Below are 19,410 nucleotides of genomic sequence, written 5' to 3' on the forward strand. Positions count from 1 at the left end.
CAGTGTGGTAATGGTGTTCGGTTGTGACTGACCCAATAAGCACCAACCTTAGCCGGTCTGGTGGGCGTCATGTGTCACATCTCAGCGTCGCTGACCACACGGTCTTGGTCCTTCTAGAGGGATGTTGGTGTCAGAACCCCAGGAGCTAGAATTGTCTCACCATGAGCCTAGGACCTGGGGAAAAGGGAGGGGGAGAATACAACATCAAATTTCACTGATAAAATACTGTAACTATAGTCACCCGTGGTTATTTTTGTAAACAGTTTTGCACATATTTCATGCTGTTCGAATGTTTAAACAACAGCCAACATTATCAGGCTGCTGCTGACAATGCCAAGGACTCATTTAACATTTTCCTGGATCAGAATCTCCTTGTCATTCCTCTGCTGGATAAAATCATCCTCCATGGTGACTTCATATAGGGATCTTGTATAGGGACCACATACACAGTCTGGAGTGGCGTCATCAACAAGCATGCAGTTGAAACGACCGATTGCATAAACTCAACCTGCATGCTGATTGAGACATCACCAAACCCACTACCTTTGTCAGATGTCCGATAAGGTTAGCCCTGTTTTTATTAAAACCTCAACACTTTGAATATTTTCAGCATCCATAGCAAAAACAAAGTGAACAAAATCCATCTAGATTTCATACAGAGTCTAAGCAAATTTTGCATGCACATGTGTAGCTCACAACTGAAGAAGTCCAGTATTTCAGACCTTGATGGGGGATATATAACCCCATCAGATTTCTTTAATTAACTCTTTCAGGAATCTGGATCTTAATCTGGCAGAATCCTATTTAATTTATTTTAATATATTTTTATCATATAACATCAAAATAAGTTGGTAGAGATGAACTTTTTTATTCCTATTTTTCTTGTGGCCATCCAATTTTATTTCTATTTTTCAAACTGCATACTACTTTTCGTCTATTTTATTTAAATTATCCTTTCTTAAATTTATTCAGTTGTATTTTGTTGCTTATTTCATTTATGTATATGACTGCTAAAGATGCTCATTTATCAAATGTAGGCAAATGATTTTGCATTACCGCCATGTGCGCGCATTTTCAACATGAGAGATCATCTGCCATATGCTCTACATATTAAGTTGTCACCATTGTCTGTGGGCACTATTTTTTATAAATAGCATTCTATTTTTTTAATAGCAGCCTATTTTACCACTATATTTTTTTACTTTTCAATGTTCCCCTTTTTTTGGGGGGGGGGGGGGCAAAATACACTGGAAAGAAATAGATTTAAAAAATATATAATTTAATAGGAACAAATGTATTTTTTCTCTATTTGTTTTTAACCAAAGTGAGCAAATAGATTATTAGGAAAAATTTATTGACACCACAAATTCTCTTCAGGCTGAAATTTGAAAATCACCAGGGTTGCTTACTCCAAAATAGCATTGGTGACTTCTGATTCTATTTTTGTGTGGGGCACATGGGTACATGCAAACACTGACTGCTATTTATGCACAGTAAACCTGCATTCATGTGTGCATAAATTACCCCTACAGTACACGTACATGTGGACTCCAATAGCGTCTATAAATAGAACTGGAAATGTATGCACTGTGTGCAACATACTTAGGCATTCATGTACATGTACATGTACAGTGCATTGCATTCACATCAAACGGTGTCAACTGCCTACGTTGTGCGCCATCTTCCAGAAGGATAGTTTCAAATTTTCTTCTAAAACTAACAAAAAGACTTCAATTCAGGTAAGATACTTGATGTTGTACCGTTGTTGTACTCATTTTACATGGCATTTGTCAAGAATCTTGGAATAATTACCAGTACCGGTATGTGCAGCATTGGTCTTACAAGAGGAGTAATCAATGGCAATGCTCAAATACAATACTCTCTAAAACAAATGCCCTGTTGTCAGTCTACCGGCTTGAGAGGACTAAACATATCCTTGATTCTACATTTGAACCTCAAATAAAAATGTAATAGTTGAACAAAGAACTTGATAATGTATGTCTTGAACCTTGTATGTCTTGAACCTTAATACAATGAAGGTAGTTTGCTAGTATAACTTATAAGTTTGGACCCCATAAGACAAAGGCCAAGGTCATTAGAATTAAAACAATAGGATTTAATATTTTTTTATTTTTTTATTTTTTTTTACCAATCCAGTATACAATGTAGGCCTATACATGTACATGTGCAAATGTACATGTAATCACTCACTAAAATATTAGGGGGCATAAATGTACACTGTTTATACATGTTTTTGTATAATTAATGTGGCTTCTCCACCCTTTTTTCTTGGACAGTCATATTTTTAATTGAAACAACAGAAAACAAACACATGTACATGTATTACTAAAACTTGAGACTTGCACCGTAGTACATGTACATGGATATGCAGCTCTGTAGGTTGTCCTTACAATTATGAGTCACTTTTGGACCCCCTAGGCACTGTTCTCTTTATTCAAAACCAAAGAAATGATGTCATGATGATAACTCAAGCTTATTCAAATAAGGCCAAAAAAAAAATAGTTCTGCTTCCGATTACATGCCTTTCAAAAATAGGGTCGGTCGGTCGGAAATTTTTTTTGTTGCCAATTTTGTTATGCAGATTGAATGGGGTATTCAATTATATGCGAAGTTTTAGCCTGAACTATTTCTATTGCACTACGAAAGCTATACACGAAATGGCAACAAAAAGTGAGTAAAACCTACCTTTAATTATTGTCAATATATTTACGTTCGATAATTTCAAAAAATTAAAATTCAGGCTGTTCGCACCATATGCACAACGCTAGTCAAGACGCGGGGAGCTGGCCAAAACTCCGAGGTGTGTAATGCGTGCGTGTGTGGCGAGCGGCCCACCATGGGCCGTCAGAGCTATTTTTACCGTCAACAATTTTGGGAAACACGCGGCATGTATCACTCCAAATATGAGTAGTGCGATCTCAAAATGAACTCCTGAACACAGAAAATACATACACAGACAAGCTAGATCAATTCTGTAAATTAACTTGCAAAAATGTTCTTTCTCCATCGGTGTTTTCTTGGCATTTTTACGATGTCGAATCCGACCAGTTGACAGTGGCTTGCACTGTACTGATAGCGCCCTATCGGTCACATAGCTAGCTATGGACTGGTTACCGCATTTTCATTATGTCTTCTAAATTGGCCCCTGCGCGGCGCGGCGGGAACCAGTCGTCGCCACGTGATTATAGTCACCGTGCGTGACATCGAATTGCATAGTAGTTATATCGCGAAGCGAATTTGTAATAACGGAGGTTTCTTTGAAAAAAAAGCGAATGTAAGTAAGAAAACAAATAAATAAAAGCATTTTTGGATGCAAAAGGGTTGTTGAGAGGTATTTTGTGAAGACAGAAAAGACAGATTTTATTTGTATTTATTCAAATTTTTTTTTTTTTGGGGGGGGGTTGGAATTGCTGATTAAATGTTTAGGGTCGCAGCCTAAAAATAGGGTCGATCGGGTAACCGGAAGCACAACTATTCTTTTTTTTGGCCAAACCATATTTTCTTTTGATTTATTTAAAAATTCTTATTATTTCCATGTAGGCTTTGTTAATGCTCAAAGGATTATGCTAAAAGGATTTGCCTTTGAGAAATGTCTTGCTTAAGACTGAAAATATCCAGTCAGTTTGCTTAAATCACATACAATGACTTCCCAACAGAAAAGCAAAAAAAACCCAAAGTTCTTTATGGGATCATAGGCATCAATACATTACATATATAACCTAAAGAAAACAATAACGATGTCAATGAACGTTCCATGTGACCCAGGTAAGTTGATGTTAATAGAGTGGTGTTATGTTATGGAAATAAGCATGGTTGCGGGGCATTTGTGTTTTTAGCACTACTTTTCTTGTTTCTTTTAGTAACTAAGAGTAGGAACACAAACTTTTGGGGGAGCTAAACTTATTTTTGGGAGTCTAATTGCAAGTGCCTCTCTGCACATTGGAGTTATATCAATCAGCTAAATTAATTACATATTTGTCAGTCACACCATGAACCGTCATATTCCGATTTTTGGCCAGATTGAGGTTTTGTCATTAAAGTTTTATTTCATCAAAGTGATCATTCCCACAAAGTTTTGTTCCGATCGGAGTTCCAATTAACTAAGAATGCTAATTGGACTGTGCGGCATGTTTTTCATCAAAGTGATCACTCTCACAAAGTTTTGTTCTGATCTGAGTTCCAATTAATTAACTAAGAATGCTAATTAGACTGTGCGGCATGTCTCTAAATAATAAAAAATGTTTCACCACGAAGTGTCGTATCCCAAATACGCTGCTTCGCGCACTAATTCCCATAGCGCTGTGACAAAAGTACACAGTACCAGCATGAAAAGTGTGAATTCATTGTTTCACGAACCGTCCTATCCTCATATCTACCACGTGGCCACTATTACGTGCTATGTATAAAATACAATAAAGTAAGTTTTACAAAGTGACTTTATCTCAGGAACTGAATATCTCCAAAACTAATCAACTCAGAAGCAAACGGTATGCAATGAAGTTTAAACTATAATTTTCTAGCTGACATGAAATCGATTGAATTCAATACACAGAAATTATAAGGAATGAGCCAACCAAAATATGACCACCTTCAAATCGGTTAATCTCAAAATACCAAAAGTAGTATGAACCTAGGGAAAAAGAGGTGTTGACAATGTTGGAGGTGATTCATAGGATCATTTCATAGATTGAAGTCAACCTTTGACACTCTTATCCATTCTTAGGTTAAAAACAACAATTGATTCTTCAAGAAGTCAAGATGGCATCTAGTGTTACAGCTCAATCAGTGTTGGAGAAGATTAGTGTGGATCATCTAGAATGCTCCATCTGCACCAACCGTTTCAGGCAGCCCAAACTGCTGGACTGTTTGCATAGTTTTTGCCTGCAATGCCTCCAAGAGCTCAGACAGAGCCAAGATCCTAGTGGTACAAAGCTGACATGTCCTCTGTGCAGACATGAAACCATGTTGAAAGGGTCTGGGGTTGCCGATCTCCCTAATAACTTTGCATTCAGTGCCCTGGTGGAGGAAGTTACAATGCAGGAAAAGCTACTGGAAGGTCAAGGGTCAGACATCAAATGTCAAGCCTGTGATGAGGAGAATCAGGCTATTTCAAGATGCATGGACTGTGATCATTTCCTCTGTCAAGAATGTCAAAAGGCACACGGACGTATGACTGTCATGAAATCTCATAAAATCTACACACTGGCTCAATTTCGATCAGGAAAGATTGTCTACAAGAGTAAACTAAGAGAAGACATTCCGCGATGTGGTAACCATCCAGATCAGAATCTCAATGTCTACTGTAATACATGTGAACAAGTCATATGTACAACTTGCTCTGTACTTGATCATGCCAAACATTCTCTCATTGGCCTACCTGTGGCTTTTGAGAAATGTAAGAAACAAATAGAAGAACTTGTTGCAAAAGTTGGTCAAAGCAAAACAGAACTGAACACCACCATAGAGAAGACTTCCATATCTCGCAAGAAACTCGACATCATGTTTTCAAACACCAAGAAGAAAATCTCAGATAAGGCTGACCAAGAGGTTGCCAAGACCCGTCAGGAGGAGCAGAAACTGTTAACAGAGACTGACAGGATTTACCAAGAGAGAGTCAGAACATTTGAAGCTGCTCAAGCTAAGAACAGGAAAGAGGTGACACAGACAGAGAACAAGCTGGAGGAGGTGAAACAGCTCATGAATCAAGCAAGTTGCTATGAGATTCCTGAACTTCAGCAGAAGCTCTTGCATAACCTTGGTGAATTGACAGGGAAACAGCCACAACAAGTTCCTGACAAGTTGACCTTCATGGACTTTGAAGAAGGAGAGAGATCACTTGGGAGACTCATTCTGGAAGAAGAGCCACAGACTGCAGAAAGGCAATCACCAAGACCTGCAAGATCATGTGTGAAGGAGAAATGGCAAGTGAAGACTGATTTCAACTTTGGATTAACAGGTGTATACATGGAAATACCACATGTTGCAGCACTCTCTGGCAACAAAATACTTGCACTGTCTCAAAATTATTATGGAAACAGTGGTGCATTATTTACAGCTTCAATACCCAATAGTCACCAGGAACAATCTCTTATCCCACAAAGGCTACAAATCAATGGCCTCACTAAAGATGTAAGGTGTATCGCAGTGAGCAAGGATGACAAGCTCCTTGCTCTAGATGTTCGAGTAGTCAAGGTCTTCAACAAGCAACATCGGCTCCTCCATCAGATCACACCAGGTAGAGGGTCAGACAGCCATCCAACATGCCTTGCAGTGGATGACAGCAATCTGATAGCAGTGGGTTATGCAGGCAAGGACAAGATATCTCTACACAACCCAGATGGATCCCTCATCAGGAGACTGCCTGCTCAAATGATTGGAGGTTATCTGACAATGCACAATCACCGCTTTATCTACACAACACGCATTAACAAATGGTTGGTGTGTTTAGACTACTATGGTACCAGTGTATTCTCAGTAGACATAACCAGCAACATGCAGGGGGATGGGAACCATACTGGTGTGTGCTGTGACAGTGATGGCAGCATCTACGTTGCTGTGGATGGATATCCAACATGTGGTATTCTGCATTACAGTCCTGATGGCAAGTACATTGGATGTGTGATCAAGGGATGTGGTACTCCATGTGGCATGACATTCACATCAGGTGGTGATCTGGTAGTGGCTGCAGGACAGTCTGCAAAGGTCTATCACCGAGTGTAAGGACAGATTAATTAAACTGGGGCTATCCAGTGTATCCACCAACCACTAATTCCATCAGACATTGAACATTGTTATCACTAAAAAAGAACTTGAACGTTCATTCCCTCGAATAACATTCTACGCACAGGGTTCGAAATTAGGGGTAGCCCGCTAGCCAAATGCTAGTCAAAACAGCGGCGGGCAAGTCAAACTAGTCCTTAAGAAGCCCGGCTTGTGAGTCAAAAAATTATTGGGATACGGCAAAGATGAATGACACAAAGAAATAAATCATTAAATTCAGAAAGCAAACCCGTATCAAACTTCGTTAAATCAGTAGATCTGTATTAAAAACACTGACAAAATTACCTCAGAATAGATGAGAAATCAGTTGGAGTGGGTAATTCAAGTCTGTATTTTCAAAGTATTACCAACGAGAGGGAAGGTTTACCATGAGAGGGCAATTCAATTTTCTCAGATTCATCTCAGCAAATGCAAAGTCAATGCATGATGTGCTTTCCGAGTCTAAGATATAACCCTACTTCTGCAAGAAATGTGAACATATCCTTACATTTTGTTATTCAATTTTCAATTATTGGGAAAATTGTCGAGTTTAAATCAATGCAACTGTTTTTCGAATGAGAAAAATTTTGCACCTCTGTGTACACGAGTTAATTAAAAGTAGATACTCACAAGCAACTGGATGAAATATTTTGAACTAAAGCGAAAAAAGATTATCATATGCAATCCATTGATTGTCTCTTTCACAGTGCTTTCTGAGTGCCTTATCAAATTAATATTAGTTTAATTACATTTACAACCAAGTTGGAAATGAAAACCTTGTGCATTCTACTGCAATGATACATGGATGTTTGTAAATTTGGTTATTATGATGGATGTACATTTGTAAACTGAAATCTGGTTTGTTTGCTTTTCTGAAATGGAGTTTTTAAATACTACATTAGAAGATGCATTTGGAACATTTTGTAAATTTGGGGTTCAATTTTTCTTGTTCCTATAAGTCTGGCATCTACGATTTTGAAATAGAAGATACGATGCATTCCTTTATGTGTGTACTCTTCCTCCAAGAATGCTTCTGTGAACCAAATGACCTACCCAACAAATATTAATAAGTTTGAAGTCATTTTTAGTACCACTTGAATGGCAAACGATAAATTTCGGAGGTTGCAGGAACACGAAAAAAAATTTCAGACTTTGGACCCTAAATGTATAGAATGACCTACTTGTGAGAGGTTCTGTCACACTACAATAATAGTTTAGTTTATTCCATAAATGATTGAGGCTTTTGCTTCTTTGAATAAGTATTGGCTTGCTACATGCTGATAGACCAAGTAGTCTAAATGAAGCAATGAGCATTTGCTTTAATTAGAGAATATCTCTCCAAGAGAACGCAGCTTCCATGACAACAATGGCACTTAAGCCAAGATCCAAAGTCTGTTATTTTACCAATCAGCATCTCACATACGTTTCAGCAGCATTTTCCACTGGGCATGTTACAACTCTGCTCCTAGTATTATTTGCATACGTAATGAGGGCTGCCTGTTTAACACCGATGGTGCGACTCAAAAAGACATCTTTGTATTTATCATTTATAGACCACTTAATTTGGAAGCCGTTGTTATTGTATCACTAGTTAGTTTATTCACTGTATATTTTGTCGAAGACATTTTTAAAAACGTTTTCTGAGAACATAGCTCAACAGTGATTTTATGAAACAACCCTCTTTTCTCAGTTGTCGTTTGTTTACATTTAGGACCATTTTGTTTTCGACAGAAACATAACATCAGTGGTTTCCCCAACACTTATACTTGTACATAATGGTAGAGGGGATCATCAAGTAATCAGATCTGTGAACACATTTTTTTCTTTGATTTTTTATCTCCTGATTGACCGCATTTGAATATTGTCAACATGCTCTCAAAATACATTGAGTATGTAACTTTGAGCTTAGAAAATTAGTCAGGCTTGTTGAGGTCTAGTACCATGTATTGCGAGCAAAAAAACAAAAAACAAAAAAACAATCACTACATCAACACTGTTTAGTCAGCTTTAAAAATTCTTCTTTTTTATCAAAAAAAAAAAAATGTAGTACAAAGAAATCTTTTGTATGTTCAAGATCGCCTCATGGGGTTTTATGTTCAGTATTTTATTGTCCTGTGCAAACTTCAAATGTCTAGAAATCATAAGCGAAAAAGTGACACATGAATGATCAAAATTTGTTGGCACCTTAGCAACCACTTTACAAGGGAAAAATTAAAACACGGAATTGTTTTTCCAAAATGAATGGGGCATGCTTATACAAAATACTATTGAAATAAATATTTTTTTTAATTACGGGTGTAAAAACAGGTAAACTTGACATCTAACGAGTGGAAGAACTGATATCGTATGGTTGCAGAGGGTGCAGTCAAGTACCCACCACACCTATAGATAACTTATAAGTATCGCACATTCTATGGGAGTGAAATGTACGCGATCTGGAACTTCTTAAAGGTACCAGCAGCGTAACTAGGGTTGGGGCACCTGGGGGTTCACCAATTTTTTTGAAGGGGGGGGGGGGCAAGGAAGGTAACATATACATTTGTTGTGTGCAATTCAAGATTTCAAATGGAGTGGGGGGGGGGGAGAGACACGTGGCCCATAGTTACACATTTGAAAGGTATAAAGAAATAAGAATTGAACAGTCTCTTTCATACAATTAACACTAGTTACGAACACTACTTACGAATCAATAAAAGGTTTGAATGGTATCAACCGAACCCCATTTAATTGCCTAATGTTACTGTCCACTCTTTTTTTAATAAATTGAAATACAAAATGGTGAATGAAGCCTTAACACTAGTCTTGAGTATCGCCCATTGTATCACCCTCTCTGTCTCTGGTCCAACGTCTGATATCTACGCATGCAAATGTATGCGACCCCGTGCGCCAGCCAATTTGAATCGACATGACATCATTTCATTCTGAAATCTGGACTAAGCTGTTCATTGGTCAATTTTGATGCCATGTTTTTGTAATACGACAATGACATAGAGATCCAATAAAACCTGACATTGGCTTTCAAAACTGTTAGCATGCATACGAATGCTCATTGTGGGCGAAACGTGAACGTGCCAGACGGCATTCTGATTACGCCCGTTATTTAAAATATGATGTGATGATGATTCAAGGTCACGCTTGCGCATCACGTAACACATCGCTACAGGCCGTGTGACACAGCCTATTTTTGCTGACACAATTCACAATGTAAAAGCATAATGGATGTTGTCTCTAGGTTTCATTAGATGAACATGACAAAAGGTTACCAAAGACCCGACATAGAAGGCGCCCGCTGAACGGTCTCCAAATCAAGACACAGTCTTGTTTTGCATAATAATCGTCGAATCTCTCGGATATCATAGATCCTTGCTGTGCAACGGGATATTCCATAGAGTACCTTAGCACCCATCCCCCTACAATTAAGAACAATTCACGATGCAGTGTGAGTGTGCTAAGAAGTGTTTGCCTCAAGAGGCCACTTTTCAACTTTACGGTCCATTTAAGAGTATACTAACTTCTAAAAAAATGAACTTACCTGTACATGGAAGTACATTGGGGAATCTGTTCTTGTTTTTGCAGACAGGTTTCTTGGCTTCCTCACAGTTGACTGCCACTGACATTTCATATAGCACCTACATTTCAAAGTGAACAAATTGACAGACAACACACATTACATTGCTTGTTCTCTCTCTACATGTAGCTCATACTTCAATTACGAATCAAGTTATCTTTGGCTGACTTATAATCGTTTGCATATATTCATTCTTCAGCAAATGCATGGACAACAAAGCCATACACCAGTATGGCAGAAATATAGAACCTAGTCTGTGACTGGAACTTGAGTTTGACTTGAGTTGCAAATTCTCAAACTTAACTTCAAGTTACAATGGATGATGACTCAAACTTGGCTCTCATGACTCAACTCATGACTCAGACTAGACATCAGGGACATGTCACTGGTGAGTCACATTTCACTCGACTCAACGAAACAGTTTTGGCAAAACTGTCTGGTAAGACATTTAGCTATTGCTGGTCAAGTGCAAAATTTTGTTTGTTGTCGGTAACAATTGACTGAAATAATTAAGACCTTGTATTCTGATACATTCTGTTTTGCAGATACGAAAATGGGAAGACCTGATATCCTCACTTGAAATTCTATAGACTACAGAAATTCATGCAATTTTCTGAGACTTTTGAAGTTGTGAGTTCTCCAAATATCACCGAGCCAAACTTTTACTCCAAAGTCAGCTTGAATTCCTCCACAGGGTCTTCTTATCTATCTGTTTCTGCAGTGTGGTAATGGTGTTCGGTAGTGACTGACCCAATAAGCACCAACCTTAGCCGGTCTGGTAGGCGTCATGTGTCACATCTCGGCATCGCTGACCACGTGGTCTTGGTCCTTCTAGAGGGGATGTTGGTGTCAGAACCCCAGGAGCTAGAATCGGCCTGGAGCTAGAATCCCATGGGCCTGGGACCTGGGCAAGAAGGGAGGGGGGGGGGGATACAAAATCAAATTTTACTCAAAGAATAACTGCAAATATAGTCACCCGTGTTTATTTTTATAAACAGTTTTGCACATATTTCATGGTGTGCAGCGTGAATTTACTACTCTGTGAAATACGGACTCATTGGTAGTATTGCACATACCTAAGTATGATAATTGGAGAAGGAGGGTCATTCCGTGTCAAATCAACACGCTTTTGGACCCGACCCTCACAGATTGAAACGATATTTGGTGTGATGATTGGCCTATATGAGAAACCCCCAGAACTGAATTTTTTTGTAAATTGACTCGTTAGTTTTTGAGATACGGGTCAACGAACTTTTGACTAATTAGCATGACCTCCGAACTTTAAATACTTGTATCTCAAAAACTATAGCGCCTACAAAGCCAAGTTGTACATCATATTAAAGCTCTTTGAATGGCCTCCATTTCATAAAATAAAACCAAAATCGTAGCATGAAGTGCAGAGAAAATGCGTAACAAAATGACCTTTGACCTCGAATTACGAAAAACAATATGCTTCAAATTTTGTAATTATTTTTCAAATGTTAGTTTATGATGTCAGCAACAATCTTAAAAAAAAATTGGGATGGGCGCTCTTAAAGTTTTTAGGTTATGATTTTTTGAAGAAAGCCTGTCCATGAAAAAGTATGCATAATATTAAATGTACATGTATGTACATGTACATGTACATGTATACTTGTACTGTGTACATGTACATGTGCACATTTTACCTGTGCGTCATGTTTGCCCTTTACAACCATATAGTCTCAACTCATATATATTAAGGGCAGAACAAAATTACTTATAAAAAATATGTTATACCGGTCTACGTTACTTTCATTTTTTGCTCAACCAAAGTCTGTGTTGCAGTGTTCATCTCCTCGGCGGAGATCTTGTATACGCGTCCTGTTTCTGTGACCGGTTCCACTGCTGTTAGTACATCCTTGCCATGAATTACAAGTGTGTCTGGTCGATAGGGGAACTTGAAAGATGGAGATGGCCCATGGGGATGAAGGAAACTCAGTTCCACTTCTTGGGATGCTGGAATGATCTCCTGAACACATGCTAGCCACCAGTAACAGTCATACATCACTGTAACATACCCCTTGATATCTGCAAAATCAATACATGCAGTTTGTCCATGGACTTGGAGACAAACTGGTTCCTCCCTTGAGTCTGAGGAGGAGGAAAAATCATGCACCTTAATTTTGTCTTTAGACATCGGACAAAAACAGTGCAGCTTTTGTGTTCCTGGAATGGTACGTGCAATTTGGAATCTTTGCCTGAGAATATCCGCTTCATTCTTGTATTTCTCTGTTGTTGCAAAAGCGAAGTCAGTACTCTTTCTCTGAGAAGTAGCAAATTCATACAGCTGCCATGGGGTCATAATCTGCTGATCCAAAGGTCGCTGGAGGCTAGCTCTTGCTGCAAGGCGTTTAACAGTTTAACACTTGAAACCAAAATTCATACAGTGGATGACTTTTTGGATTCCTTCATGGCTACTCTCCGCAAGTTACTACATCATGACTTTATTGCCAAACAGCAGAGTCACTTTCTCCAGCACACTAAAGACAACATGGAACCAAGCGAAATCTTGGTCATTGCAGATTTTGCAGAAAATTACAGTTTTGTAGTTCAGGATGCTGCCCAGTCATTCCACTGGAACAATCTACAGGCTACAATTCACCCCTAGGTGTGCTACTTCCAACAAGAAGGCAAACTTAATGAGCACCTAAGCTTTGTCGTCATCTCAGACTGTAATACCCATGATACTGTAACAGTACATCTGTTCCAGAAATTGCTCCTTCAATTTCTCACTAATAAGATTGAAAGTTTCAAGAAGATATTGTACTTCTCAGATGGTTGTGCTGCTCAGTACAAGAACCTCAAGAATTTCATCAACTTGTGCCATCACGAAGAGGATTTTGGTGTACCAGCAGATTGGCATTTTTTTGCAATCTCCCACGGGAAAGGCCCATCTGATGGAATTGGAGGAACTGTTAAACGCCTTGCAGCAAGAGCTAGCCTCCAGCGACCTTTGGATCAGCAGATTATGACCCCATGGCAGCTGTATGAATTTGCTACTTCTCAGTCAGTATTGACTTCGCTTTTGCAACAACAGAGCAATACAAGAATGAAGCGGATATTCTCGGGCAAAGATTCCAAATTGCACGTACCATTCCAGGAACACAAAAGCTGCACTGTTTTTGTCCGATGTCTAAAGACAAAATTAAGGTGCGTGATTTGTCCTCCTCCTCAGACTCAAGGGAGGAACCAGTTTGTCTCCAAGTCCATGGACAAACTGCATGTATTGATTTTGCAGATATCAAGGGGTATGTTACAGTGATGTATGACTGTTACTGGTGGCTAGCATGTGTTCAGGAGATCCTTCCAGCATCCCAAGAAGTGGAACTGAGTTTCCTTCATCCCCATGGGCCATCTCCATCTTTCAAGTTCCCCTATCGACCAGACACACTTGTAATTCATGGCAAGGATGTACTAACAGCAGTGGAACCGGTCACAGAAACAGGACGCGTATACAAGATCTCCGCCGAGGAGATGAACACTGCAACACAGACTTTGGTTGAGCAAAAAATGAAAGTAACGTAGACCGGTATAACATATTTTTTATAAGTAATTTTGTTCTGCCCTTAATATATATGAGTTGAGACTATATGGTTGTAAAGGGCAAACATGATGCACAGGTAAAATGTGCACATGTACATGTACACAGTACAAGTATACATGTACATGTACATGTACATACATGTACATTTAATATTATGCATACTTTTTCATGGACAGGCTTTCTTCAAAAATCATAACCTAAAAACTTTAAGAGCGCCCATCCCAATTTTTTTTTAAGATTGTTGCTGACATCATAAACTAACATTTGAAAAATAATTACAAAATTTGAAGCATATTGTTTTTCGTAATTCGAGGTCAAAGGTCATTTTGTTACGCATTTTCTCTGCACTTCATGCTACGATTTTGGTTTTATTTTATGAAATGGAGGCCATTCAAAGAGCTTTAATATGATGTACAACTTGGCTTTGTAGGCGCTATAGTTTTTGAGATACAAGTATTTAAAGTTCGGAGGTCATGCTAATTAGTCAAAAGTTCGTTGACCCGTATCTCAAAAACTAACGAGTCAATTTACGAAAAAATTCAGTTCTGGGGGTTTCTCATATAGGCCAATCACCACACCAAATATCGTTTCAATCTGTGAGGGTCGGGTCCAAAAGCGTGTTGATTTGACACGGAATGACCCTCGACCTGTCTCGTGAGAGGGCTTGACCAATAAGGGAGTAAAGGAATCCGATTTTCATGGGAGTCCGATTTCCACGTATGACACCAGCGCAGCTGTGTGCAATATTTCCAAAATAGCACTGGTTATTTCGTCAAGGATTCGTTCTATTTAACGTTAGAAATGTACTTTTTGGGGGTACATTTTCCAGACCTAATACAAGCCCAGACTCTGTAAAGGATGCTCCAAACTCCGATACATTATTGGATTATAATCAGGGAGTGATTTTTTTGTGATTGGTGTTTGTGATGGCGATGATGGTGTGGGGAAATATGCACGGCATGTCAGATTTTCGGTAGAATGTCAGCCTCAACTCAACACGGATCGGCAGCGAGTGACTCAACTCAGGGCGGTTCACAGTATCATTTTCGAAACGGTTCAGGTCGAAAAATGCGATTTCGATCTGGGTTGCGATTTTCAACCCTGGTCCCTCCCAGGGTTGATTTCAATCCGGCTAGAGCTTGCTACCCGGGTCAGAACCAGGTTGAAATTTGGGAAGTGGGAAAAGGGTTGAAAAAATCTCGGGGTTGGAACCGGCCAACGGGGAGATTTAGGACAGTGTGAAAAGGCCTTTTGTGGGAGAGGGGCTGATTAAATACAATAATGAAGCGTATGGATGTGTGTGAGTTCATTTAACATGAAGCAGTAAATACTTGGAATCTAGGATGTGGTTTTAGGTCAGCTACGACCAAGCCCAGTGTAACCACACAAATGGAAACAGAGTGTCTGTGGGAACTGTCTGTGTGGACCACAAAGTAATTTGAAAGCATCGTAAAGATGTCAACAGGGGAAGTTGGATATTCAGCCTTAATCGAAGAGAATGTAAATAAAATTAATTGAGTGATTAAAAGAGCCACTAGATGTAGACGTACAATATTACCTGCTCTAGACCTTTGGATCCATTAAATATTAAACACTGTATTTGAAATATGAGACTATGAGCACGTACCAAAACTCTACATAAGTGGAATCCGGGGACTGCAAATGACTGTACTCAACATCATGTGACATGGTCTGTGTTGATACAGAGGGGCGTATACATACAGTAGATCGCCATCTTTGTTCATTTCAACCATTGCCGTAAGTGACATCAGAATGGGCAGATAGTAATGGCTCATTTCATGTATACCTAAAGGTAAGATTTTTTTGGTCGGTCCACTCTCTAAATATTGATGGAAAGCAACAATGGACTTTCATCACCAGTAACACTATCTCATACCAACTACATGTAAACTGATTATTTACCAATTACATGTTAATGTAATGGAAAATCAGGCAGATCCATCAAACCGGTTGGAATATTACAAAGATATGGAATACAATCATGTAGTACACATGAATGTCCTTGTACCCATGACTAAAATAAGTGGCTTCTTGTTGGTACTTAGTCTTACAAAACTAGCTTTAGATCTATAAAAAGATTTGGTACAGGTGGTGCTTTGTGACAAAACAAATTCCTAAATAAATTAACTGACAAATGATTTGATAGACTTTTTTTACAAAATAGTGCAACTTTCTTTAAAAACAAAGTGGATTTTTTTCTGACAAGTGCACAATTTGAAAACAAGCCAGGTAAACTATTATTACTTTATTCTACGACAGTTATCTAGATACTCCCCTTCCCCAGGTTATGGGCCTGCAAAAGAAGAAACCGTGAGAGGTATAACTAGAGTGTATAATGTATGAACTGTCTATTATGATCAGCTTCATTAAGAGCTTAGTGCCGTCCTCATGAAGTAAATCACAAGTCATTCTATGTCAGGTCAACTCAGAAACTATTTTAACTAAAGGTGCCAAAGACATTCTTTGCGGTCAATGAAAACATGTTATTGACACAAGTTTTAGACTTACAATTAAATGTAAATTATAACAACCATATCATCAATTAAATAAAAGATACCTTTCTGGGACTTTGATCACAAGAACTCATATCAGGAGCTTGCGACACCATCACGGTGTCTTTGTCAACTGGTGTTGTTGAGGCCCTCACGTAGGCCGTCACGTGACCAAGCGTGGTCGCGCGACAGGAGGCGATCGTACACGTGGGCCAGCTCGTACCCTCCATCTCTGTTCATATGGGGGTGGTGTCTGCAGATTTCCACGGCCTCGCGGATTTTGCGTTTCCAGAGGTCGTCCTCCCTGGCGATGATCTTGACATTGTCCATGGAGATGCTATGTCCTGGGGTGGATATATGTTCACCAACTGCTGTCAGGGGGGCTGACCTACTGGTGTGTTCTCTGCATCAGGTCTGCAGAGTGCGAGCTGTTTCCCCGATGTATGTGTCTTCACAACCATCACACGACATCTGGTATTCGAGGCCACATTTCTTGAGGTCTGGGGTCTTATCTTTCAGGCTGATCAAGTGGGAGCGAAGAGTGTTAAACGGTTTGTGTGCTACTGTGACACCGTGTTCACGAAAAACACACTCCAGCTGTTCAGATAAACCTCGGATATATGGAAGAATGGCCATAGGCTGTTGCTTCGTATTGGTGGTCGCCTTGGAGGCAGCTCCAGTTGTTTGTTTCTTTTTAGGGATCTTGAATGCCCATGGTTGGTACCCGTTGGCAGTGAGAGCGTTTTTGACATGGTGAAGTTCAGTCTCGCGGTCCTCCTCTTCTGTGATGACTTGGTCGATCCGGTGGCAAAGAGTGTGAACCACGGACCTCTTGTGTGCCAACCGCCTCCTGTCTCCCGACCGCCTCTTGTCGCGCGACCACGCTTGGTCACGTGACGTGTCACATGAGGGCCTCAACAACACCAGTTGACAAAGACACCGTGATGGTGTCGCAAGCGCCTGATATGAGTTCTTGTGATCAAAGTTTCAAAAAGGTATCTTTTATTTAATTGATATAATAATGGGACAGGAAATGAACTTCCATGCTCAACCATATCATCATTTGAAAAATCGAATACATTTATTTAACTCCAAACCTTTTAATTTAATCTGCTTCATTTGCAGGTTTAAGGTTTGTCTACACCTATCACATCACGCCCAACAGTGAAAATGGCATCTAATGTTACAGCTCAATCAGTGTTGGAGAAGATTAGTGTGGATCATCTGGAATGCTCCATCTGCAACAAGCCTTTCAGGCAACCCAAACTGCTGGACTGTTTGCATAGTTTTTGCCTGCAATGCCTCCAAAAGCTCAGACAGAGCCAAGATCAGAGTGGTACAAAGCTGAAATGTCCTCTGTGCAGACGTGAAACCATGTTGAAAGGGTCTGGGGTAGCTGATCTTCCCAATAACTTTGCATTCAGTGCCCTGGTGGAGGAAGTTACAATGCAGGAAAAGCTACTGGAAGGTCAAGGGTCAGAGGTCAAATGTCAAGCCTGTGATGAGGAGAATCAGGCCACTTCAAGATGCATGGACTGTGATCATTTCCTCTGTCAAGAATGTCAAAAGGCGCATGGGCGTATGACTGTCATGAAATCTCATAAAATCTACACACTGGCTCAACTTCGATCAGGAGAGGTTGTCTACAAGAGTAAACTCAGAGAAGAAGTTCCCAAATGCAGCAAGCATCCAGACCACAATCTCAATGTCTACTGCGACACATGTGAGCAAGTCATATGTCTCGCATGTACTATTCTTGATCATGGGAATCCAAAACATTCCCTCATTGGCCTATCTGAGGCTTTCAAAAAGTGTAAGAAAAAAGTTGAAGAACTTGTCTCAAAAGTTAATAAGAACAAAACAGAACTGAACACCACCATAGAGAAGACTTGCATTACTCGCAAGAAACTTGACATCATGTTTGCAAACACCAAAAAGAAAATCTCAGAAAAAGCTGACCAAGAGATTGCCACGATCCGGCAGAAGGAGCAAAGACTGTTAGAAGAGACTGACAGGATTTACCAAGAGAGAATCACAACATTTGATGCAGCTCAAGCTAATAACAGGAAAGAGGTGACACAGACAGAGCACAAGCTGGAGGAGGTGAAACAACTCATGAATCAAGCAAGTTGCTATGAGATTCTTGAACTTCAGCAGAAGCTCTTGCATAACCTCAGTGAATTGACAGGAAAACATCCAAAGCAAGTTTCAGACCAGCTGACCTTCATGGATTTTGAAGAAGATGAGAGGTCACTTGGGAGACTCATTCTGGAAGAAGAGCCAAAGGCTGCAGCAAAGCAATCACCAAGACCCAGAAGATCATGTGTGATGGAGAAATTGAAACTGAAGACTGAAGTCAAGAACTTTGAATTAACAAATGCATTGATAGCACATGTTACAGCACTCTCTTACAATAAACTACTGGCACTCTCTGAATCAAAATTCTTGTTTGCAAATACCAGTATTCCTGCCATCTTTACAGTCTCATTGCCCAACAGTCAACCTGAGCCATCTCCTATACCACAAATGCTGCAAATAAATGGCCTCAGTGATGATGTAACATATCAATTTGTTTATGGCAAAAACCGCTCCTATTTATTTTACCTGATTCAACCCGATTTTGCGCATAGCACGATTGTAACAAAATGTAATACAAATGCGCGTACGCGCAACGTGTACTGTGTGTGGACGTGAGCGGCCGGCCGGCGTGACAAGATTTGAGTGTACTGTACGCACGTACAACGCAATGCCCACGACGTATTTGAGCAGGGTTATGATTGGCGATCATCTTCTTCAATCCTCAATGTACGGGCCTTAACAATGTCCAATCAAAATACATGTTAGATAATTAGTTAGACCAGAACTTTCCCTAACAACACTTTTTTTAACAATGCCGTACGGTGGCGCTGTTGGTGTTTACGGCGAGTTGAAGCGGTGCGGGTTTACTGAAAACCTCGATTTACACACAGAATCGTGTTAAATTC

At 39.7% G+C, this 19,410-nt stretch overlaps 1 protein-coding gene across 1 annotated transcript; it reads left to right on the plus strand.

The window, feature by feature from the left end:
- The first annotated feature begins 1,242 nt into the window (after window positions 1–1,242).
- LOC119726880 (E3 ubiquitin-protein ligase TRIM71-like) lies at window positions 1,243–17,607 on the plus strand. The gene is made up of 4 exons (XM_038198733.1): window positions 1,243–1,739; window positions 4,745–6,256; window positions 6,470–6,598; window positions 17,552–17,607. The coding sequence occupies exons 2-4, from the start codon at window positions 4,780–4,782 to the stop codon at window positions 17,605–17,607; spliced, it is 1,662 nt and encodes a 553-aa protein (XP_038054661.1). The 5' UTR covers window positions 1,243–1,739; window positions 4,745–4,779.
- Window positions 17,608–19,410: the final 1,803 nt, after the last annotated feature.

The sequence above is a fragment of the Patiria miniata genome, unplaced genomic scaffold, assembly GCF_015706575.1.
Source record: "Patiria miniata isolate m_02_andy unplaced genomic scaffold, ASM1570657v1 HiC_scaffold_2, whole genome shotgun sequence".
NCBI classification, from domain to species: Eukaryota; Metazoa; Echinodermata; class Asteroidea; order Valvatida; family Asterinidae; genus Patiria; species Patiria miniata.

Excerpts from the sequence above, each read along its gene's own strand:
- LOC119726880 (XM_038198733.1), top strand. The coding sequence starts at position 4,780 with ATGGCATCTAGTGTTACAGCTCAATCAGTGTTGGAGAAGATTAGTGTG. Across the intron at positions 6,257-6,469 it reads CCTCCATCAGATCACACCAG|ACTACTATGGTACCAGTGTA; the intron begins GTAGAGGGTCAG and ends TGGTGTGTTTAG. Across the intron at positions 6,599-17,551 it reads GGATGGATATCCAACATGTG|GTTTAAGGTTTGTCTACACC; the intron begins GTATTCTGCATT and ends CTTCATTTGCAG.